This window comes from Oryctolagus cuniculus, chromosome 6 (genome assembly GCF_051225735.1).
Source record: "Oryctolagus cuniculus isolate XC-2025 breed Fujian yellow rabbit chromosome 6, ASM5122573v1, whole genome shotgun sequence".
Taxonomy (NCBI): Eukaryota; Metazoa; Chordata; class Mammalia; order Lagomorpha; family Leporidae; genus Oryctolagus; species Oryctolagus cuniculus.
In genome coordinates this window covers 125520185-125546214 of record NC_142872.1, presented here as the reverse complement: position 1 = coordinate 125546214, position 26030 = coordinate 125520185, and the positions used below count along the sequence as shown (strand labels likewise).

The window sequence follows — 26030 nt, the reverse complement described above, 5'->3', positions numbered from 1 at the left end:
CTCCTGTTGCATTTAGAACAAAGATACATGGTTTAAAATATATTTTTTAAAATTATAATTACTAAATGAGTCTCACCACAGGTTTTTCTTTGCACTGTAGAAATACTCCTTCAAAATGTCCTGACTGCCAACCTTCCCCTGGCCTGGAAAACATAAGTTCACCTTATCTGTTCTCTTTTTTTCTCAGTTAAAAATTGAGCACATATAGTCATTTCAAATAGTTATAAACAACACTAAACTGAACTAAAACAGAGATCTGATAATACAATCAACAGAGTAAGTTATGTTAGCATCACACCCTGAGAGATCTGCACTGGTGCATTTGTACATGCATTCACTGGCTGTTACTTTTTCATCCAGGAAATCATGAAGGCATTCAAAAAGTTCATGGAAAAATTATGAAAAAAAAAATGGCAAAAATTTTGAAAATGTATGCACCAAATAAACCTACATTTCAATTACAATTTTCCATGAGCTTTTTGAAGCACCCTTACATAAAGACCATATGGGTAGGATCTATGTTCGTTTATATTAAACACTTTATCCCAACGCTTAGCATACTACTTGGAACCTAATACATATTCATCATTCATTTAGAGTAAATGAATGAATAAATTACTTTAATACTTAAAAATTACATACATTTAACAGTGAAGTCCATTAGATTACAACATAGAAGATATTCACATTATCAAGAAATTCTTGGAATCTAATATTCTATTGATGTATCGCATGCAGAGAACCTTATGACAGATATCATCTGAAACGAACTAAAGGTCTAAAGATTTCATTATCAAAAGCCAATCAGTGATTCACTTAATATGACAAAAGTAACAATTATACAGTTGGTAAGATAATTTACTTTAACAGTTCTTAATATATATCTAATAAAATATGAGGGAACAGCACAAAGTTTGTGGAAAATGCATATTATTTAAAAAGTATGCATGGAACTCAAAAGTTTTTACATGAAAATAAACTTTTCTTTTAATTCAATTTTTCTGTAAACTTTTTGAATCACCCTTAATATTTTATATTTCACAACTATGACACAAATCTTTAGCTTTAACAGATGTGACAGTTACTGACATAAACAATATTATATATTTTATAATGATTAAAAGCTCAAATGTTTCCAATGTAGAATAAGAAACTTTGCTGAAGAAAAAAAAAACACTAGATTTTAGGACATGTTATCTATCAATATATGCACAGAAACACTTATGTGCTTCTGTAGGCATGCAATAAAAATTGTTTAATGAATAAATATTATGAATCTAGAAAGGAATGTATTTTAAGGCTGTTTCTAAGTTTAAATATTATGAAATTGATAATATGATATCATTTGAAAATATTTTTAAAAACATCTGTGAGTTTTATGGTACATGAGTTATATCTGTGAGTTTTTACAGTAAATGAATTTTAATTAAAAAATAAAATATAAAGGGCCGGCACGGTAGCTTAGTGGGTAAAGCCACTGCCTGTAGTGCCGGCATCCCATATGGGTGCCAGTTCGAGTCCTGGCTGTTTCACTTCCAGTCCAGCTCTCTGCTACGACCTGGGAAAGCAGTAGAAGATGGCTCAAGTCCTTGGGCCCCTGTACCCATCTGGGAGACCCTGCACCCACATGGGAGACCCAGAGGAGGCTCCTGGCTTTGGATTGGCAGAGCTCCAGCCAAACAGCTAACTGGGGAGTAAACCAGCGGATGGAAGACCTCTCTCTCTCTCTCTCTGCCTCTCTTACTCTCTATGTGCAACTTTGACTTTCAAGTAAATATAAATCTTTAAAAAATAAAATAAGGCCGGCGCCATGGCTCAATAGGCTAATCCTCCACCTTGCGGCGCCGGCACACCGGGTTCTAGTCCCGGTCGGGGCGCCGGATTCTGTCCCGGTTGCCCCTCTTCCAGGCCAGCTCTCTGCTATGGCCAGGGAGTGCAGTGGAGGATGGCCCAGGTGCTTGGGTCCTGCACCCCATGGGAGACCAAGGAAAAGCACCTGGCTCCTGGCTCCTGCCATCGGATCAGCGCGGTGCGCTGGCTGCAGCGGCGGCCATTGGAGGGTGAACCAACGGCAAAGGAAGACCTTTCTCTCTGTCTCTCTCTCTCTCACTGTCCACTCTGCCTGTCAAAAAAAAAAAAAATAGTAATAAAGAAAAAAATTGTGTTTTTATTTGAAATAAATGACAAAATGGATAACAGAACTTGGTGAGATATGAAAAACTTTTTATCACTTTTATTTGTTATTACAAATAATATTTGCAAGGAATTATATGTCCTAGGGAAATTTATCAGGGAAGGGATAATTTGGTTCAAGAAACATTCACCACAGGCATATAAATCATCTATGTGATTAAAAAAAGTGTTTTCAAGCGGCTGCTCCACAAAGTACATGATCTACTGCTGTCAAGTGTGATTGGGGAGCATACAGCAAAAGCTTAGAGCCATCACTGTGCTCTAGGCATAGCAGGAAATATATAACCCACATGAAAAATTGTGTGAAGTGATTGGTAAATGCAAACTAATTCATTTGATAAGGCAGTGTGGGTATTTAGTGATATGCCATCTTATAAAACAAAATTTTATCACATTCTGTAAGTAATATTAAGCAACCCTCTTTGGGAATGAGTATAGTAGCTTCTAAAAACAATGATCCAAATAAGAAAACAAAAATTCTTATAATCACTTTAAGAAAACAGTTTTTCCTACATTCATTATTATTTACCTGCTTCGATAATGATCAATATTGAAACTCTCAATTTTACATTTCACTTTAGTATATACATCCTGGACATCTATGGAAGCACTGAGATCCTCTAGTTCACTGACCATACAAACCTCTGCAATAAGAAGCAAACATTATTATCAATATAGTCCCTCATTATCAAAAATAAAACTTTACAATTCACATGGACATATACATTCTGGATATCTACAGAGGCATGAACCCAAACAAACTTCACAGCAAAATTACTATCAATATAAGTATTATAATCAGGATGACATCTACTTGTATTTCAAATGTATCAATATGATTAAAAAAGAAATTTTCTCATTGTCTTTGGGATGAAGTCTAATACAAACAAAAAAGATTTAGGTATCACAATGTCAAAAAATATTAACAAGATTCAACATGTTAGAGTTACACATAGGAATTACTTGAGTTAGATTTAATCACATTTCCCTAATTATAAGTGAAAATACAATTAAATCTAATTTGATTATGAAAGTGTTTAATATCTGACTCTTAAAATAGAGAAGAAAAAATCACTTCTTGGTCTTTTGGCTAAGATCAAGTGTAAAAAAGAGAAGAAAAGTAACTTTGTACCTGTGCCTTTATTGTCAGGATCTGCAGCAAACAGCTTGATAGTAATTTTGGGGAGTACCCACTGCATCCACAGACTAACACGTCCACTAGATCCACCAATGTTACTGGTAGTTTGCTCCAAGGTAACAGAATCTGAGAATGGTGAATCATCTCCTGCTTGTATAGAGTCTCCCTGGGGTAAAGAAAAAAAACAACACTCTGTAACTTAAACAAAAATAACTAAAAATGTAATTTAAAATCGGCAATTATTATTTGGGACTTTTCCATATGTTAATAATAACCACATAAATGCTAATTATAACACATAATGCTAACATATAAACATATACTACTCAAATGGTTTCTATAGTTACAATGCACACGTAAGTTATCCTGGTTTCCTCTAAAAGTATGTAAAGATGCAGAACAAGTCATGATCACAAGAGTATTTCCTTACAAAGCAGAATCAACAAGCTACACTGAAGGGCCAAACCTAACTCCTTCAAACAATAAAGTTTTACTAGATCACAGTCACATCTCTGTGTTTTTATTCTCATGGCTTTGTTTCAGTGGAATTGAGAAGTTGCTACAGAGATTCTATGTTCCAAGAAAGCTAAATGTATTTACATTCTATCCTTTACAGAGAAAATTCCTTGTGACAGGCATTTGGATCAGAGAGTAAGACACAGCTGGGGACACCCACCCCTCCATATAGAGTACCTATGTTCAAGTTCCATATCTCATTCCCTAGCTTCCTACTAATGAATACCCTGAAAGGCAACAGTGGAAGCTCAAGTACTTGAGCCCTTGCCCTCTATGTGAGAGACTGAGATTTAGTTTTGTTTGTTTGTTTGTTTTTGTTTTTTTTGACAGTCAGAGTTAGAGAGAGAGAGAGAGACAGAGAGAGACAGACAGAGAGACAGAGAGAAAGGTCTTCCTTCCGTTGGTTCACCCCCAAATGGCCGCTATGGCCAGCATGCCTCACCGATCCGAAGCCAGGAGCCAGGTGCTTCTTCCTGGTCTCCCATGTGGGTGTAGGGGCCCAAGTACCTGGGCCATCCTCCACTGCACTCCCAAGCCACAGCAGAGAGCTGGACTGGAAAAGGAGCAACCAGGACTAGAACTCGGTGCCCATATGGGATGCTGGCGCTGCAGGCGGAGGATTAACCAAGGTGCCGGCCCCTGAGATTGAGTTCTGAGTTCCTGCCTTTGGCCTGGTTCAGCCCTGGTTGTTGGGGGCATCTGGTGAGTGAACCAACAAATCAGATTTTTGTCTATCTGACTGTTTATCCCTCTCTGCCTATCAAATAAATAATTAAAAGAAAAAATTGTCTACCCTGATATTTATGAATGAATCTAGAATAACCAAAGAGAACTGGTTAGATTTTATTTATTTATTTAAGAGGGAGAGACAGACAGAAATGTCTTCCATCCACTGGTTCACTCTCCAAATGGCTGCAACGGTTGCAGCTGGGCCAATCCGAAGCCAGGAGCGTCTTCTGGGTCTCCCACATAGGTTCAGGATTCCCAAGGACTTGGGCCATCTTCTACTGCTTTCCCAGGCCATAGCAGAGAGCTGGATCAGAAGAGGAGCAGTTGGGACTAGAACTGGCATCCATATGGGATACCGGCATTGCAGTCAGAGGATTAACCCACAGGGCCACAGTAGCAGCCCCTAGCACAATTTAGAAACAAACAAAAAATGCTTCACAAATTTCAATATAAGAAGATATTCCACTATTTAACAACAGATTTTTTTCAACACGTTTTATATGGTTAAAAGTCTCTTAGGAGTGGGCGTTCACAACAACAGGTAAGCCAGTGTGTGGGATATGTGAATCCTCATCAGAGTGCCTGGGTTTGAGTCTTGGCTCTGCTCTCCATTCCAGCTTCCTGTTAACATGCACCTAGAGATTTAGCAGATGACGACTGACGTAGTTAGATCCCTGCAATGCATGTGGGAGACCCAGACTGAATTCTTCCTCCCTGGCTCTGGGCTGGTGGTCAGTCCTGGTTGTGGTGGGCATTTAAGGTAAGAGAGAAACTTGTCTCTGTGTGCCTTTCAAATAAAATAAAACAAACATTTTTAAAAGCCTCATAGAAATTAAGCATGGTATTACTCAATTGGACAATTTCATGCTGAACTCTACATTTGTACTTGTATGAAATCCTAAAGTTGGTGCTAACAAACTTACACCAATAAACAAAGGCTTATTAGTTTGTTTTTGGCAGCTTTTAGTGGCCCAGAATAAAATAAATTTTTTATATGAAGTTCACCTGTAGCTGAATAGCTTCAGGCTCAAATGCAGGAAGACAGTGCAGGTAATCACTCATAAATGTACTAAGGTTTTAGAATTACTTAGCAAGTATTAGTTGTTTTTAAGTTTTTAAATGTATTTTTATTTATTTGGAAAGCAGAGAGAGAGAGAGACAGAGAGAGAGAAAGAGAGAAAGAGAATCAATCTTCCATCTGCTGGTTCACTCCCCAAGTACCAGTAACAGACAGGGCTGGGCCAGGACAAAGCCAGGAGTCTAGAATTCCATCGAGATCTCCCACACAAGTGGCAGGAATCCAAGTACTTGAGCTATCATCTGCTGTCTTCCAGGGTGAACATTAGAAAGAAGCTGGATCAGAAGCAGAGGCAGGCCCTATATGAGGCATTTGGATAAAGGATGCACTTGTCTTAAGCAGTGGCCTAATCTGCTGTGGCATAATACCTATACCAGGTACTTGGGTTTTTAAAATATCAATATTTTCCGCAGCGCTGGCCGCGGCAGCCATTGGAGGGTGAACCAACGGCAAAGGAAGACCTTTCTCTCTGTCTCTCTCTCTCACTATCCACTCTGCCGGTCAAAAAAAAAAAAAATCAATATTTTCTTCTATTTGAAACCTACCAAAAAAATAAATTTGAAAAATATGGGAGTCTAAACTCATAAAGTCTAAGGACTGGTCAAATATGATATGACATGCTTATGTTTAAAATATATATAGTTCTAATTTGATACAATATCTTACTAATCTGTAGTGGTAGCCACTGTTCTCCAAACTTTGCCATGCCATCCTAGACTGATAAGAAGATGCCAGAAAGTCAGCCAAGAAAAAGACTCAGTGAACAAATCTGGGATAAAGCCATAAAGAAGTGATCCAAAGGCAAAGCTGGGACAAAATCAAAAACCTAGTTTTGCTTGACAAACTCTGTAAGGAAGTTCTCAACTGAAAGCTACAGCCCACCTGTGGTTTCTGAGCAACTGAAGATCTGTGGTTCCCTCACCAGGACTAGGACTGTGCTTCAGGAGCTGCTGAGTAAAGTACTTATCATGCTGCTAGGAAAGCACAGAACCCAAGTATCTTATATCAGAAATAACAAGGTGTAAAAACCCCCGGCCTCAACTGGACTGCGCGCTCAGCCTTCTGCCTCTCTGCTGAGCCGCCCGCCTTGTCTGGCCAGGTGTACTCCACTCAACCATGTAACCTCGCTCCTTCCTCCCCTCCCCCTCCAGTCCGAGCGACTGCACTCTTTCCAAGGTCCTGTCTGGAGAGGTGCCTATCCATCCTTACAGATGTCCCTTCCCTAATAAACCTTGCTATTTCCCACCCCCCACACACACACAAAAAAAAAAGAAAGAAAGAAATAACAAGGTGGATGTGCACCAGCTGCTGGTGAAGATGCATGAACAGGTACAACAAATTGTGCATTTGGAAAAATAACATATTAAAGCAAAAATAGATGTATATATATTTAAACATTAGTTATATACATGTAAGTAAGCTTAGGCAATTAAGCAGGCAGTATGTATGTACTAGGTTAAAGACTGTAGTCACCAGCCATGTGATTTTAGACAGGTAAATTCAATTTCTCAGAGTCTGTTGCCATCTTTGTAAAATGATTATTACAATGACATTTAAATAAGGACATGACCATGAATGAAGCATTTACATACATCAAGCATTTTGCCAGTGGTGGATATAATCCATATAAAAGTATGAAGCATAACCAATTCTAAGGAAATTGGTTCACATACTTAAGACTCAGGTATCCCTCTTGCCCTTCTCATTTTGTCATCCTTTTTCCTTCAAATACATTTTCCAATAGTTCATTGCTGCTTTGAATATTTTGAAAAAAATGTCATTTCCTATGCTAAGGAGTCATGATCAGTAGTCAATAGCTAGAACTAAACATCCACCAAACACTTAAGACAATATAGCATGGCCAAAATGCCATTTGCTTTGGGCAGCCTGTCAGAACAGAAGGCACTAATCCTGAAGTCAAGCTTAACACGCAAAAGCAGGAAAGATAAACAAAATCCTATACAAAGTAAATCAAATGCCCTGTTGGTTTTACTGTGGACAAGCCATCTAGACGAGGTTACATGGAGTTTCTATTTCAAGGCTTTATCTTGACCTCAGTGGTTTACGTCTTTTCGATCAGAAGAAAATTCAATTTCCCTGAATTCACAGAGGGAGACAGAACCCAATGAGGAAGACTCAGAAAATGATTGCCAAGTGTTTACTATTGGAACATGTGGGCAGTAAGCACAGTAAGGCAACAGTTTCCTGAGATATACTTGGTGGAAAATTATAGGGTTAAACCTGAAGATAGTAGAGAAACTCCTTTTTCTATTTACACCAAGCAAAGTAAGTATTTCACTGTTTGTAGAGTTTTCATATAAATGCTTCTCCAAAATAAGTAGTCCTAAATTTGCTGCAATTGGAATTCTTAGAAGCATAGACAGACTATAAAAAATACAGGTTTCTGGTTAGCTTTCTAACATAACAAATAATGAAAGCACAAACTAATTCCAGGAAAGGATGCTTTTTACAAAATCAAATTAGATAAAAACACAATGTATCCAGTATGCCTTTCTTTATGGTTAGCTTCCTAGAGCAGAAGCATGCATAAATTAAACCCTTCCTCCAACTTTCAGAAAATTCTATCCCAAGATTAGAAAAATGCAGATAAAGAGTCCTTCAAATCAATGAGACCTCAATTTTTAATACTACTGAGTATACTTACTAAGAATCCTAAGAAAACTGTGTCTTCCAATTTAGTAAGCACTCCTGACAAAAAACTTTGTCCTATTTCCTCATCTAGTTTCAGTTTTCATTTTGGATTTGGTGTGGTATTGTTAAAAACTGTGTATGCATTAATTTTCTGCTCCATTTCCAAATCTATAAAATCAGGCCAGAAATGGAGATGCTGAGCTATTTTCCCACACTTCCTTAGGCCAAGTTCTAAAATAAACAGTTCAATTCATTTACCATTTTGTTGCAAATTGACCAAAATACTGAGTTTATTTTCCTAGGTGAATCTGTCTCTGTTCATCTGGAAGAACAAACACTTCAATACTTCATCTTTAGTCGGCTTCAGAGCTCAGGGATGATCACAGTTTCCAGTCAGAATGCTACTCTCTCTTAACAAAACAACCAGTGTTCTTGTTCAATCACAAAACTTCCCAAAGGGCTAAACACTTCCACCACTGTTTGTACTTAAGTCAACAGTAACAAGTGGCCTGCTGTGGTCTCTACTACCTTGGCTCTTACCATTTAGTGTGAGGGCGGGGAAAAGTGATTAACTCTTTTTAATTAAGTTCAGTACTTAAGCTTCTCACTTGCACTTCCCATTCTACTGTGACTCAGATTGCAATATTGGAACTAGAAGTATATTCACACAAGAATACAGAGCTCCCTATCAACTTCACAGCATTTAAAGACTTATTCATAAAGTAAAAAACAGCTAAGGATCATATAAATACTTTTATACTATTCAATATGAAAAATTAGAAGGTACTTTTAAAAAAGATTATTTAATAGTAAGTTTTCTATATTTAAAAGAATTAGAAAAATAGTTTAGACCCTCTCAAGCAAGGATAGGAAAGTGTTTAAAACTTTCTATACACTTTTTAAAAAAAGATTTATTAACTCTGAAAGGCAGAGTTACAGAGAGGCACAGGCAGAGAGAGAGAGAGAGAGAGACAGAGACAGAGACAGAGAGAGAGAGGTCTTCCATCTGCTGGTTCACTCTCCAAATGGCCACAACGGCCAGAGCCGGGCCAATCCGAAGCCAGGAGCTTCTCTCTGGGTCTCCCATATGGGTGCAGGGGCCCAAGAACTAGGGCCATCTTCTACTGCTTTCCCAGGCCACAGCAGAGAGCTGGATCAAAAGTGGAGCAGCCAGGACCCGAAGCGGTGCCCACATGGGATGCTGGCACTGCAGGCTGTGGCTTTAATCTGCTATGCCACAGTGCCAGTATCTCTAAAAACTCTTAAAATGTAAATTTTAATGATAAATGTTTTAAAAATCAAAACTATATTTTCTGTGTGGTCCCCAGAGAAATAACTGATACAAGTAAGTACAAGTTTCTTCAGATTACAAACAATACTTAAACAAAAAAACTACCTTAATTTTAAACATCAAAAATCAAGAGACCAATCATGAAAACTCAGAGGTCTAAAATGTCATTTTAGGTATCTACAACACTTTCCAAAAGATCTACAGATTATGAATATATCATGTAAGCAAAGAATATGTTTGTACATTTATGCGTGTTACATTTGTTTACTTGCCATGGAAAGAAATCACCAAAATGTTAGTGCTTTTAATTTCTTATTGTTGGACTGTTCTATAATTAAAAATGACGTCAAAACTGTAATTAGTATCATTAGATACTTATTGACTTTGCTGAAAACCTACCTAGACAAAAACTTTTGACAACTTCATCTGGCTGAGGCACAGTGGATTATGTTCTCCAAGTATACTGGTAATATTTCATTTATATTTGGATCCATATCACAGTGAGTATGTCAGAAGCAGCTTCCTTGTATACCAATGTTTTTGTTCTATCTTCCTTAACACAATATTTTGTAGTCAGCAATCCAACTATTGGGTAAATTTCCTACTCCATCATTGTATTATGCATATATACAAGGATATTGCAAGAAGTTTGTAAAATATGGTACTAACAGAATTATTTTGGTGTAATTTTTTTTTCAATTCGTGCAGTTTTTTTTTTCATACTATGCATTTGGCATGAGCATTCTGAAGATTCTTCATACGTATCCATGAACCATAACAACTATTCTTTTTTTTTTTTTTAAACTTTTATTTAATGCATATAATTTTCCAAAGTACGACTTATGGATTACAATGGCTTCCCCCCCATACCGTCCCTCCCACCCACAACCCTCCCCTTTCCCACTCCCTCTCCCCTTCCATTCACATCAGGATTCATTTTCGATTATCTTAATATACAGATCAGCTTAGTATACATTAAGTATGGATTTCAACAGTTTGCTCCCACACAGAAACATAAAGTGAAAAATAATAGATGATTTTTTTAAATGATGATGAAATCAGAGCAGACCTATTGTCATGTTTAATCCCAGTGAGAGTCAAGTTGGGAATTGATAATTTCTTTTTTTTTTTTTCTTTTCTTTTTTTTTTTTACAGAGGATCAGTTTAGTATGCATTAAGTAAGGATTTCAACAGTTTGCACCCCCATAGAAACACAAAGTGAAATATATTGTTTGAGTACTCGTTATAGCATTAAATCTCAATGTACAGCACATTAAGGATAGAGATCCTACATGAGGAGTAAGTGCACAGTGACTCCTGTTGTTGACTTTACAAATTGACACTCCTGTCTATGGCATCAGTAATCTCCCTATGCTCCAGTCATGAGTTTCCAAGGCTATGGAAGCCCTCTGAGTTCTCCGACTCTTATCTTGTTTAGACAAGGTCCTAGTCAAAGTGGAGGTTCTCTCCTCCCTTCAGAGAAAGGTACCTCCTTCTTTGAAGACCTGTTCTTTCCACTGGGATCTCACTCGCAGAGATCTTTTGCCAGAGTGTCTTGGCTTTCCATGCCTGAAATACTCTCATGAGCTTTTCAGCCAGATTCGAATGCCTTTAGGGCTGATTCTGAGGCCAGAGTGCTATTTAGGACATCTGCCATTCTATGAGTCTGCTGAGTATCTCACTTCCCATGTTGGATCACTCTCCCCTTTATTTACTCCATCGGTTAGCGTTAGCAGGTACTAGACTTGTCTATGTGTTCCCTTTGACTCCCAGTCCCTTCACCATGACCAACTGTGAACTGAAACTGATCACCTGGAACAGTGAGATGGCATTGGTACATGCCACCTCGATGGGATTGAATTGGAATCCCCTGGTATGCTTCCAACTCCACCACTTGGGGCAAGTCAGCCTGAGCATGTCCCAAATTATACATCTCTTCCCTCTCCCATTCCCACCACCATGCATAACAACTATTCTAATCCCTATAAAGAGGAGGACTACGTCTTAAATACTTACTTGTTTTGAAAAGTTGAGCATTAATATGCTTAGTAAATTTAAGAAATAAGAAAAACAATGGAATAAATTCAAAATGAAAAGCAGTAACTATTTTAGCTTAAGTAGAAGAAAAAGTTACTCCTGTAAATTTTTAAACACAGTTCTAGAATATCTGCAGATTTGAGGTTTTGATTTATTATTATCCAAATTGTTTCAAAAAATTGCTACTTGGAATTAAAAGCACAAAGGTCTTAGGCTAGGGATAGCCCCTGGAGTCCCTGTGAGAAGCAAACATAAAACTCCTCACTGGTGAAATACCTCAATGACTTTTTCTGAAAGAGCCTCACAGGTAAAGTCCCATAAATGAAGAACACCCAACACAAAATTACATAATATACATGCAAGCAGTCTTGTATATTATAGATATATAGCTATAAGAGTTAACAACAGTAACAGGAGACTCTAGAGAAAACCAAATAGCAGATAGGACAAAAATAGAAATTATTAAAGATAAAAAACAAAATTTAAATACATATTTTACATATAGTTATATTTCTTTAAATAAAAGACATTTGTGGAGACTTAACTTAGACATCTCTAGGCCTTATACTATATTAAAATTATTCATAGTATGAGTTGATGTTCCCAAATCAATTAGCATCTACATAGTGAAGAATAAGTAGTTTAGGGGATAAGATGTGTAGACCCGACACAATCCTCTGATAATAAAGTCAGTGGGTGACAGATCGTGGTGGAGAGTTTATATTACACATTAAAACATGGCACTGAAACAACGGCTGTATAATTATTTGATATATTTACTCCACAGCCTATGGAATTCTCCTAGTCTAAATCATTTTGCTGCTAACCTCTAATGTTTGATTTACTACTGATTTTCAGATGGGAAAAAAGTGTTAAAAATACAATTTATATAGAAATCAAAAAAGCAAGAAAAAGTCAATTTGTTAATATGTGTTTGATTATTTGTATAGAATTTTTTTTTATTTGACAGGCAGAGTTACAGACAGCGAAACAGAGACAGAAAGAAAGGTCTTCCTTCCGTTGGTTCACTCCCCTAATGTTCGCTACGGCTGCTGGCGCTACGCCAATCCGAAGCCAGGAGCCAGGTGCTTCTTCCTGGTCTCCCATGAGGGTGCAGGGACCCAAGCACGTGGGCCATCCTCCGCTGCCCTCCCAGGCCAGAGCAGAGAGCTGGACTGGAAGAGGAGCAACCGGGACAGAATCTGGTGCCCTAACCGGGACTAGAACCCGGGGTGCTGGCACCACAGGCGGAGGATTAGCCAAGTAAGCCATGGCGCTGGACTTGTATAGAATTTAATTAGAGCCAAAAAACTATTAGAAGTTTCTCTTAACAATAAATGAAATTAACAAAAGAGAAAACCATTTTTTTAAAGATTTATTTATTTGAAAGAGTTAGAGAGAGAGAGACAGAGACAGAGAGAGAGGTCCTCCATCCGCCAGTTCACTCCCCAGATGGTCACAAGGGCCAGAGCCACGCTGACCCGATGCCAGGAGCCAGGAGCCTCCTCCAGTCTCCCATGTGGGCCCAAGGGCCCAAGGACCTGGGCCATCCTGCACTGCTTTCCCAGGCCACAGCTGAGAGCTGGATCAGAAGAAGAGTAGCCGGGACTAGAAGCGGCAAGCACATGGGATGCTGGCACCTCAGACTAGGGCTTTAACCTGCTGCACCACAGCGCCGGTTAAAAGAAAATCACTTTCAATTTTAATATATTGTCTTATATCTTTAAAATGAACTGGAAAATTTATTCAAAACAACTGAAAACCTAGAGCAACTGATTTACAAAAGAAAGAAAACTCTTTCAAAATGGAGAAGTAGTAAAAAGAAATCCTTTTGAAGTCCTATAATCTTACATGTAGCAAACTCTGAAGATTACAGGGGGTCCTGAGTTGAGGCACACGCTAACCGGTCGCCTGTCACATCAGCATCCCATATGGGCATCAGTTACAGTCCTGGCTGCTCCACTTCCAATCCAGCTTCCTGCTAATGTACCTGGATAAGAAGTGGAAAACGGCCCAAGTACTAGGGCCCCTACCGTACACATGGAAGACCTGGATGAAGTTCCAGGCTTCTGGCTTGGGCCTGGCCCATCCCCAGCAGCTGTGGCCATTTGCAGAGTGAACCAGTAGATGGAAGGTATCTCCCTCCTCTTCCCTCTTCTCTCTGTAATTCTGTCTTTCACATAAATAATTTTTTTAAAAAAACATTGCACAGAAAAACTTTCAGAACTAACAATGAATTCAGCAAACTTGTAAGACACAAAACTAACACAAAAAAAGCTTTTGGGGCTGGTGCTGTGGCATAGCAGGTAAAGCCACCACCTACAGTGCCAAATCCCATATGGGCACTGGTTCAAGTCCCAGCTGCTCCACTTCCAATCCAGCTCTCTGCTACTGCCTGGGAAAACAGTGGAAGATGGCCCAAGTCCTTGGACCCCTGAACCCACATAGGTGACTTGGAGGAAGATCCTGGCTCCTGGCTTTGGATTGGCACAGCTCCGGCCGCTGCAGCCATTTGGGGAGTGAACCAATGGATGGAAGACTTCTCTCTCGTTTTCCCTCCTTCTCTCTGCCTCTGTCTAACTTTGCTTTTCAAATAAAAAAAAAAAAATTGTGCTTCTACACACTAATGGTGAACAGTTAGAAAAAGAAATCAATAAAATAATTTCATTTACAATAGCACCTAAAGAACAAAATATTTAGAAATAAACCTAACTATGAAATTAAAAGTGAAAAGACATCCCTCATTCCTACACTGCTAGACTTAATATTAACATAGTAAGTTACTGTTTCCTAGATATAAAGTATCAGCTGGAGAAGATGAAAAGCTCTGTAGATAGATGGTTGTGACCACTGTACAACAATGTGAATGTACTTTATGCCACAGAATCACACTTAAAAATATTTAAAATGGTAAGTATATGTTGTGTGTTTTATAACAATAAAAATTAATGAGAAGAAAATCATAATTCTACAGTAAAATACATTATATATGTTCAGCATCCATAATAAATGTTATCATTTGCTTTATTTGACATAAATCGGACTACTACAGTGGATTTCAAGGTTTTAAAATTAAGTGCTATTTTATTACTAAATAGCATAAAATGTAATTTCTAGGGGCTGGTGCTGTGGTACAGCAGGTTAAAGCCTTAGCCTGCAGCACCAGCATCCCATATGGGTGTTGGTTCCAATTCCAGTTGTACTACTTCCCATACAGCTCCTTGCTAGTGCACTTGGGAAAGCAGCAGAGGATGGCCCAAGTCCTTCAGTCCCTGAACCCAAGTGGGAGACCTGGAGGAAGCTCCTGGCTAAAGGCTAATTCAATTTCTGAGAACACAGCAATATTAGTATTAGAGCTGGGAACAGGATCAAGATGCTTGATTTGTTCCCTCTATACTAATCAAATCACTATCCTTGGTCCATTCAGTCCTTACCATTTTGTTTTTCTTCTAACAGTTTTGTAAGTTGAAACTTCAATATCCAAATAATACCTAAACTAAGATTGTCCAGTTCAAAAAGGGGATGTGCTATAGGTAAACAGTCAAATGCCATTTCCATTAGGATTCCTATGTTATTTCCATGGGATGATACAGGGACTCTTGAGACTTTTCATAAGGAGAGCATAATTTTACGGACAGCAGACAAGAAGGAACACTTTCCAACTCATGCTATGACAATCACATGATCTTGATACCAAAATATGATAAGGCCATTTCAAAAGAAAAATGTTAAAAGTTAGTTTCATTCATGCCTACACATACCAAAAACCTAAACAATTAGCAAGCTCAATCCAGCAATCTATAGGATGGAAAATATGGGGTGAACGTTTGGCCTAATGTTTGAGGTTCAGACTAGAAAGTGGGTGTCCCTCACTGGAGTACCTGGGTTAAATCCCCAGCTTTGGCTCCTGATTCAAGTTTCCTGCAAAGGCAGAACTGGGGCGCAGCAGTGATAGTTCAAGTATTTGAGTTCCTATCAACAATGTGGGAGACCTGGTTGGGATTCCAGCTCTCAGTGTCAGCCCCAGTCAAGCACTGGTCATTGGGGTCATTTGGGGAGTAAATCACAGAGTGACAGCTTTTTGTCCATGTGTCTCAAATAGACAAAACTTTAGAATAAAAAAAGGGAAAATATATCACAATTAAGTTTATTCCAGAGATACATGTCAGTTTGACATTTGAAAACTACCTAATGTAATCAAAGTATCAGAACTAAGGAGAGAACAGAGATCAATCAAGTATATAATAATCTCAGATAAAAATATAAAATTCTAAGTAATAAATCTATTACAAGATGAGCAAGACTTCTAACAGAAAAAGCAAAATCTTACTGAAATTAAAGACAAATACAGATGGGAGGTGGGCAATTTGCCTAGTGGACACTCATACTGGAATGAGTGGAGTGAGTCCTGGCTTTGCTCCTGATTATAGCTTCTTGCCAAAATGTACCCTGGGCAGGAGTACAACTGGTTGGATCCTTGCTACCCATATAGGAGACCCAGATTGAGTTCCTAGCTTCTAGCCTCAGCCTAGCCAAGCCCCAACCATTGTGGGCATTTGGAAAGTGAACCACAGGATGGGAGCTTTTTCTCCCTCTGTCTTTCTCTCAAATAAATACAAGCTTTGAGAAATAAAATGAACATAGAGGGATATTTTATATTCATAAGGCATATAAGCAAACTATACATAAACTTGGTTAATAGTTATACCAGTAAGTTGAGATGGGAATTAATATTATTTCCATTTTAAAGTAGATGAAGTTAAAGCGGAGAGTTTAAATAATGTGATAACTTGCAGAGATAGAAAGCCAAGCTATCTGATTCCAATTTCTGTTCTATAGACTTCCTTAACTTTAAATCACTCTAACATGAATTAGTCCAGTCCCTACCTTGCATGATTCTAATTTCTATTCACTGTGTTTTGCTTTTATAGAATGTAAATTAAAATTGTGGTCTAAGGTCTCTTTATGACAAAAATCTTTCTACAATACAGCTGTAAATTGACATAATTAAGAGAAAGACATTTGTCCACTAAGTTTTGCAAAACTATTAACCCAAAATCAGAGGAAACAAATTATTAGGACTGAGGAAAGAACCTGTAAGAAAAGGAGAGTAGCAGACACAATTTAGTTTTCCCCAGGAGGAAAAAAAAATACACCTTAGAAGAATAAATTGCTCACATTCTATTTTTTTGTTTCAAAGGTTACTATGGGAACTAAACACACTACAATTTTCCCCTTGGTACACAGATTTCCTGCCAAAACTTTGAAATATGCTTGAACACATTCAGGAATAATTCTAAGTGCTACTATAATTCTATAATAATTCTATAATAATAATTCTATAATCCACAATAGTACTAAGCAAATCATAGTGAGTTGAAAGAAATATGTTCTTCTAAGTTAGAAAATCAACACTGAGTCAAACACCTTTAATATACTTGGATGCACTTCCTTAACTTCTCCCTACCCCTACCTCTAATTTTTAAACCAAATATCTCAGTTATAAACATACTCAAAAGGTAAAGAAAAAATAAAATAGCATTTTGGTAATATATTAGTTTTAAAAAGGGTTTGTCAGGCACGAGCCTTATAAGATGCATATAATTTGTTAAAGGAAAAACTATTTAAAACTTAATCAGGGGCCAGCACTGTGGCGCAGCGGGTAATTCTGCCGTCTGCAGTGCTTGCTTCCTATATGGGCACCAGTTCATGTCCTGGCTGCTCTATTTCTGATCCAGCTCTCTGCCATGGCCTGGGAAAGCAGTAGAAGATGGTTCAAGTCTTTGGGCCCCTGCACCCATGTGGGAGACCTGGAAGAAGCTCCTGGCTCCTGGCTTTGGATCAGTGCAACTCCAGCTGTTGCAGCCATCCAGGCAATGAATCAGCAGATGGAAGACCCCTCCCTCCCTTCTCCCTCCCTCCCTCCCTCCCTCCCTCCCTCCCTCTGCCTTTGCCTCTCTGTAATTCTGCCTTTTAAATAAATAAATAAATAAATCTTTTAAAAAAATTATCCCCGCACAAAAATGTTCAAAGTAGTGTTACAAAAGATTGCCAAAAGGGGAAAACAATCCAATATCCCTCAACAGATCAAAACTAAATATGTTATATACATATAATGGAATATTATGCATGAAGAATAGAATTTTGATGCTACTAGTAACCAGGCAACACTTTTCTTGACCACATTATTAAAAAAGAGAGAGAGAAAAACAGAGAAGCAGGTACATCTTGAAAATATTTGTCTCTTTGTCATCTAGCTTTTCCTCAACCCCTTGGCTGCCTGTCTCACTGCTCCTTACCAAGGTTTTCACTTATGTTCCCCAATAAAAGTCTCTTGTTATGCTTTCTCATTCTTTTTTCTCTCTTAATTTTCATTTGTTTATTTTTATTTTGTTTGAAAGAAGCAGACAGCAACAGGAAGAGAAAGAGATCTAGAGATCTTCCATCTGCTGGTTCATTCCCCAAATGCCATACTAGTCAGGGCTGGGCCAGGCTGAAGACAAAAGCTTAGAACTCCATCCACGTCTCTCTCATGGGTGGCAGGGAACCAAGTACTTGAGCCATCATCTGTTGCCTCCTAGGGTGCCAATACATCAGTAGGAAACTGGGATAGGGAGTGGTCCCAGGACTCAGCCTCAGGTGCTGTGATATGGGATGCAGGTATTGCAGGCAGCATCTTAACTGTGCCAGATGTCTGTCCTCTGGGTCCCCATTTGTTTCCTGAAAGTTTCTCCATTTTATGCTTTAAGAGTGGATCTTAAGTCTTTGCTTCTTAGGAAATGGCCGCACACACACAGTGTAAACCTAAAGCAGAGAACTGCAAATTTTGGACTTGGGCATGTGTAGAGGCTGAATCTGACCAAAGGAACGCACCCACAGCAACACAGGAATGTGAGTACACAGGATCTCTTTCAGAAGCAGAGTCTCTCAAACACAGAAATCTGGAATTAGAAGTCCATCTTCCCTTGCCTGCCTGATTCCACATATCTCCAATCAAGATCTGCCATGTTGGGCACTTCTTCATACCAGCTTTCTCCTACACAATCAATAGTTTTCCCTACCCCGCCCCGCCCAGGCAGGGAGGCAGATTGAGTACATATTTTCTTGCTTTCTCACTGGTGAATAATAATAATGATAATTAGCAATGAAGCCTCTCTCTCAAAGAACTGGACTCCTGGGTGGGACTGGGTAGCAGGGCAGAGATCCTACACCATTGAGCAGCTTGTACATGGGTTTTCTTGAATGATAATTTATGAATCTTTTAAATGAATTCTTTTCACTTTTCGATCCTTGTCATATGGGTCACAGAAAATCCACAGCAAACACAAAACTACAAATCCACTATGAGCATTTTCATGACTTATATTTATAACCCTCCAAATTATCAACATTGTAATTTCCAATGAATTACAATCATGGCAGGAATTTATTAAAATCAGAATTTATTTTTAAGAGAATATCCCTTTCTAAATACCATTTTTTTTTTTTTGACAGGCAGAGTGGACAGTGAGAGAGAGAGACAGAGAGAAAGGTCTTCCTTTGCCGTTGGTTCACCCTCCAATGGCCGCCGCGGCCGGCATGCTGCGGCCAGCGCACCGCATTGATCCGATGGCAGGAGCCAGGTACTCATCCTGGTCTCCCATGGGGTGCAGGGCCCAAGCACTTGGGCCATCCTCCACTGTACTCCTGGGCCACAGCAGAGAGCTGGCCTGGAAGAGGGGCAACCGGGACAGAATCCAGCGCCCTGACCGGGACTAGAACCTGGTGTGCCGGCGCTGCAAGGCAGAGGATTAGCCTAGTGAGCCGCGGCGCTGGTCCTAAATGCCATTCTTAACATCCTCACTTTAGCTAATAAAGACACCATACTTCTAGTCTATCAGATTTATTACAATCCCACTAAAACGAAATTATTAGCCATGTTTTGCTCATTTTCTATGATTCACCTCCAATGTTCCTTCCTCTACAAAGTATTCACAGATTTCACATAATGAATTTGTTCACCTTTCCTCTTTAAACATAGAAAATGTTTATTCCTATTATGTTTCGCATCAAGCCCACTAGGTTCTTTTGTATAGGGGTTATACTACATAATTCTAGTGTGTACCACTTATACTGTCCCTTCTGTGAATGGTAGTTCTTAGAAATATGACCAACAGTTGTGACCATTCCGCATGAGCCTTGTCTTTCCTAGACTTCCAATGTTTTTCAAATGTCTTTTTCCAGAAAAACTTTCAAAACAGGAAGCCATGTTTGGCTTGACATCTCTGTGAAGAGAGTACTTAGCAAACACTTGTTTAATGGAACACTCTACTTTCTGCCATTGGAATATCTCTAAATTTAACTGTATTTATAAATTTCACTTGTGCTACCTTTATCCAGGAATTTCTAACTTCAGCCTTTGACTACTCTTCCAAAGTATTTCACAATGTGTATTTTTCACAATGTTAATAATTGGACTGTGAAAAATGGGGTCCTCAGTTGAATAAATTTACAAACTGCTGCATTTCATACAGCTAAATGATTTTCTTCCCAAAGCTTTTATACACTAATAACATTTGGAACCTCCAAGAAACAATTCATAACTTTAACATAACAACATGCCCCATTAAATTCTTGAGGACTCATTTTTAGATTTCTATATTTTCTTCATTTGGAAAAAGAAACAAAGATATACCAACATGTAGATTACTATATTTCTTAAGATTTGAAATGAGGAGGGCTAGAGAAGTTGCTAAAGCAAGGGGTTAAACAGATCTACTTGAACGTGCTTAATAGCCTAATAGGTGAAATTTGCCCTTTTAATTGAACTGGTTTGCTTTTACTGATTTGAAGACAATAGAAATGAACATCTTCTTTCATGTTTTTCCCAATCTATAGTTTGCCGATGGTTTTGTATTTAGAGGAAAAGGTGTCTTTACCCACGCAGAAACAAAAACACAACTTCTGCCTCAATCTACTACTGAGAAGTTTATCTCCAAGGAGAAACTTCAGCCTTCTAAGGGGTGTTTTGGAAACAAATGAGGATATTTTGGTTGACTCAATGATTTAGTATCACTACTGGCATTTGAGGATTAGGAGTTAAGGATGATTCAAGAGGTCTTGTGCAGAATAGGGCAGTCTGTGAAAATAGACTGTCCTAGAAATATTCAATTTGATGAAAATCCTATTCAAAAATATATGGGCAAAAATCCATTTCAGATCTAAATACAAAATGATTTTTAAAAAAAATTTATTTATTTGAAAACCAGAGTGACAAAAAAGGGGGTGGGGAATGGGGACGAGAGAGAAAAAGAGAGAGAGAGAGAGATGCATCTTCCATCCACTGGTTCACTCCCCAAGTGCAACAGCAGTTGGTATCCTATGCATGTGGCAGGGACCCAAGTACTTGAGCTATCTTCCACTGTCTTTCCAAGTCCATTAGCAGGAAGTTGGATCAGAAGCAGAATGCCAAGAATTCTAAACAGCACTCCAATGCAGGATGGAAGCACTACAAGTGATGGGTAACCTGCTGCACCACCATGCCATCCCCAGCAATTCTGTTTTTTAATTTTGCATGATTTCAACACTAAGAGATTCCACAAGACAACTACTGAACTGAAATGGAAGCTTGAATGATTTTTTTTGACAGGCAGAGTGGACAGTAAGAGAGAGAGACAGAGAAAAAGGTCTTCCTTTTGCAGTTGGTTCACCCTCCAATGGGCGCTGCGGCGGGCGCACCGCGCTGATCCGAAGGCAGGAGCCAGGTACTTATCCTGGTCTCCCATGGGGTGCAGGGCCCAAGCACTTGGGCCATCCTCCACTGCACTCCCTGGCCACAGGAGAGAGCTGGCCTGGAAGAGGGGCAACCGGGACAGAATCCGGTGCCCCGACCAGGACTAGAACCTGGTGTGCCGGCGCCGCGAGGTGGAAGATCAGCCTATTGAGCCGCGGTGCCGGCCTTGAATGATATTTTGTTTGAAACTATATTAAGAGTTTTGTTACTATTTCAGAGAAGTATAGCATCAACAGCAATACCACGTATGCTATTTAGCAGACCTGTACAGCCTATTCATGGACATCACATTCAGAGTAATTCATGAACCTGACTATTCCACTGGGGCTTCTATTGTGGCCATGCCAACCCAATTAAACAATGTAATACAAATTATTGTACCTTAAAAGAATTTTTTTTATTTATCCCTTATATTTTATTTAAAAGACTGGGGTTGAGGATGTGGCACAATGGTTAAGATGCCACTTGGGACACCTGTATCCTATACTGGGGTGCCTGGGTTCACTTCAGATTACAGATTCCTGTTAATGCATACCCAGTGAGGCAGCTGGTGATAGTTCAAGTACTTATGTCCTTGCCAACATGTGTGAGACTTGGATGGAGTTCTTGGCTCCTAGCTTTGGTCTGGTCAAGCCCTAGCTGTCACTTGTATTTGTGGAGTATATCAGTGAATGGAAGGTCTGTGTGTGTGTGTGTTGTGCATGTGTGTATCTCAGACTTTCAAAATTAATGAATAAAATTATACATTTTTAAAATTATAAATATATGCAATTATTTCATTTCAGTATAGCAGAGAGGGTGCTATGCAGTCTTTGTTAAATGAAGGCGCACTGGTTTGCTGGGTGAAGTTAAGGTTGGGTAAGAAAGAAGGAGAATGCATTGCATCTGGCAGGGTTGGTAACTGTTGTTAACTAAAGGCAATAACAATACTGAGGTTCAAAAAAGAGGAGAAGCAAAGAGATAAAGGAGAAACATAAATCTCTTTTTCACTTACTTTAGATATTTCCACACCTATAAGGAAATGTACCTTTACTGTGTCTCAGTTTTTAACATTCTACAGAGCTGTACTGTTCTGAACTACTACAATCAACTCACAGTGATAAAAACATTATACCTATGGCTAGCTGGTTAACCCATTGTCTAGGATGCTGGCATCTCATTTGAGTGTCAGTTCAGGTACTGGCTGCCCTACTTCGCATCCAGCTCCTTGCTAATGTGCCTGGGAAAGCAGCCGAAGATGGCACCAGTACTTTGGCCCTGTACCACCCAGAAGGTAGACCTCAATGTATTTCCAAGTTCCTAGCTTTGATCTGGCTTAGCCCTGGCCGTTGCAGCCATTTAGAGAGTAAACCAGCAGATGGAAGATCTCTCTCTGTAATTCTGGCTTTCAAATAAATACAAATAAATCATTAAAAAAATGATGTACCTAAAATTGGAACAGCAATACACACTCAAAGCTACCACAGCTCTTTAATGCGTCTTCTAAATCTGACAGCTTCCAGAGTGGTGAGGTCATCTTCATTCACAGTCACCATAGGGAACTCTGTGTTATGTATGTATCACCCTTCACTTGGTAACAAAATCTTTCAAAAACACTTACCTCAGTAGTAGTTCCAATGTCAGCAGATGGGCTGCATGTGCTAGTATCCGGAGGAGCTGTGCCTACACTGCTTCTAACTGGAGAATTAGGGACAGGCCCGGCAATTGTCTCTGGATAGGTTGAAGAAAGATTGAGATTGCCTCTCTTCTGAATCTTATTCCAGACCTTATTCATGGTATCAGTTAGCTCATAGAAGAGCTGGACCTGAGTGTAAGAGAAAAAGAAGAAAGAAGGTTTTCAACTTCTAGTCACAACACACTAAAATACTACATATGAGAAAGTAAAGTAGTCTGGGGAAACAAGAATACACACATACAAATGTAGTATTTCACTGATCATTACTTATTCATACCTGAAGTCTCCCTCATATTTACAGTGAGATATTTTACAATCACGTAAGCACTTTTGTGGGTTAAAAACATGGTAATATAAACACAGATTATAATGGAACACTTCAATATATGAACAAGAGAACAAATACAAATGCCTCCTAAATAGAGAATAGAATCAAAATTATAAAACAAAAAAGTGTTACTATATGTATTTATTTGGTGCAATAAGAAATAATTACCACCCTTATTTCTGAATAATTTCCAAACAATTTTTCTATTTTTCTGAGTAATAAATTTGAAACTAGGTTGCTTTCTTAGCAAAACAAACTGAGAAAGAATGATATAACATAAAATACTAAAAGGAAACTCTTACATATGAGGCTTACATAGATAAAGAACATAGCCAATCTACTATTCCCTTGGGATATGTCATTCCAATATTCAGGGGAAAAAAACTGTTTAACTTGCACATTGTTTGACTGAGTTCTAAGATATTTACACAAGACTTCATAAATAAGCATTAATCATGGAATTTGTATGACAACTTATTGCCATATACTGTATAAAACAAGCCCAAGTTAAAAAAAAAAAACGCAAACACAATATATAAGCAAATCCACAGCTGGATACCATATTCTGTTTGCCATTTTTTTAAAAAGTGAAATTCTCATATTTATAAGAAGTTTCAGCCCCAGGACACATCCAGATGATGAAGCTGGCTTCTTATGTGGGCAGAACAGATGCATAAAAACAGTGTTGTCAACCCTTACTTGATATAAAACAGTATTTGAGTATACAGTTTTCTTCTGCTTTTCTGTGTAACAATGTCGCAAATATTAGATTCTAGCTATTTCAGTTTAAAAATAATCTAATGGCTATATATCTCCAAAAGGTCTTTGAAAAATTTAGTTCTATTTATTTTGTCACTTATAATTATGAATAAGCTTCTCTCTAAAATAACTTTATTGGCAATCAAATTTCTGAAGATTATCTTGCTTTTTCTTAAACAATTAGTACTGATAAATCGAGAATGTAAGCCAAAGAAAGCAGATTGCATAGACTTCTAAGTGCATAAAGTTTATACACTTAAAGAAACGATGCTGTTTTTATTGTCACTACTTGTGATTCTTTTAACCATTAAACCAAATCATTACTTTTTAAATTGATTCCATTAAAAAGTATGAAATTCAACAAGTATATTGTATGTTTAAAGTGTCAAACGTTGACACAAAGCTTAAACATCTTTATTTACAAAGAAGAAAGCTGCTAACAAAGAATTCATATTTTCCAAATTTTAAAAGAAATAAGGGCCGGTGCCGCGGCTCACTAGGCTAATCCTCTGCCTTGCGGTGCCGGCACACCGGGTTCTAGTCCTGGTCGGGGCACCGGATTCTGTCCTGATTGCCCCTCTTCCAGGCCAGCTCTCTGCTGTGGCCAGGGAGTGCAGTGGAGGATGGCCCAAGTCCTTTGGCCCTGCACCCCATGGGAGACCAGGAGAAGCACCTGGCTCCTGGCTTCAGATCAGCGCGGTGCGCCGGCCGCAGCGCGCTGGCCGCGGTGGCCATTGGAGGGTGAACCAACGGCAAAGAAAGACATTTCTCTCTGTCTCTCTCTCTCACTGTCCACTCTGCCTGTCAAAAATAAATAAATAAATAAAAAGAAATAAGGGAAGAAATTTGGGGATAAATGTTCAACTTTTATCATACAGGTTGTACTGAAACATTATGGCAATCAAAGCCACTTAAGAGGAAGTACATGTAGTCAATGACAAGTGACTTTGTTACAAGAAAAACTGTAGTGTGACAATCGCCACCAATTCTAAGACTAAAAGCAACCTCCAGATTTTAGTGTTTTTAAGTTTTGTACAAATAGGATATCATCAAAAAGTTAACAAACAGGAAAGTCTAACAAGACCATTTGATATCTCAAAGTTCTACTGCTCCAAAAACAACTGGTTTAAAATTTGTTGAAATAAAAGAGAAAATGAGTCATTTTTGCTGGATTTATAGTTCTTGGTTAAATTTCTTTTTTATTTTTACAATGTAAATATGTGACTTTTCTGTCCTTCATACTGTCTTATAAAAAGGTATTGATCAAATCTAGGTTCAATAATTTTGTGTCATATAGCACTTTTCTGTGATACTTCAAGACTTGCCATTTATCTGTGATTTTCAATAGTTGGATTATGATGTAGCTATACATGATTTTGTTTTATTCATCTTTATTTCCCTTAGGTTTGTCTTACATGTAGTACTCAGTAAATATATGCTGAACTCATTTGGGAAACAAAAACTAAGTTATCATTTAGAATTTTGACAGAATACAGAGCAAGTCTGGAAACGTAAGCTAAAGAAAAAAGGTGTAGTTGATTCTGAGGTTTTATCATTACAATTTAGGATGATGAATGAGAATATTTAGAGCACATGAGAATATTAAGAGCATTAACCCCTCACCAAATCTTTGAGAACACACTGGCTTTTCAGTGCTGTGCTATTTTTGTGGTTTCAACTGTCTTCAGGAATATTGTTAACATCCCACTAGGGAAAGTAATACTCATTCATAAAGAGGGTCTCACATTTTAATCAGGGTCAGTCTAAACTAACAAAAAGATATTCACACAGCATTTTTGAATTAACGAAGCATTTTCATAAATATCTCAAACTTCCTGGCTAATCTTGTGAATCTTGGTGTC

The 26030-nt window shown here is 38.4% G+C and overlaps 1 protein-coding gene across 21 annotated transcripts in view; it reads right to left on the bottom strand.

Moving 5' to 3' along the window:
- The window catches only part of VPS13B (vacuolar protein sorting 13 homolog B), a 779033-nt gene that overhangs the window by 364001 nt on the left and 389002 nt on the right, over positions 1-26030 (bottom strand). For 18 of the 21 annotated variants that reach the window (XM_089336373.1, XM_089336374.1, XM_051844653.3 and 15 more), the window contains 3 exons: positions 23007-23210; positions 3326-3497; positions 2723-2837 (listed from right to left, as the gene is read on the bottom strand). In XM_089336373.1, coding sequence (XP_089192499.1) covers positions 2723-2837; positions 3326-3497; positions 23007-23210 — 491 coding nt within the window. Of the gene's footprint in view, positions 1-76; positions 144-2722; positions 2838-3325; positions 3498-23006; positions 23211-26030 lie in introns of all 21 variants that reach the window. The other 3 variants (XM_051844658.3, XM_089336375.1, XM_089336381.1) reach the window with 1 other exon arrangement.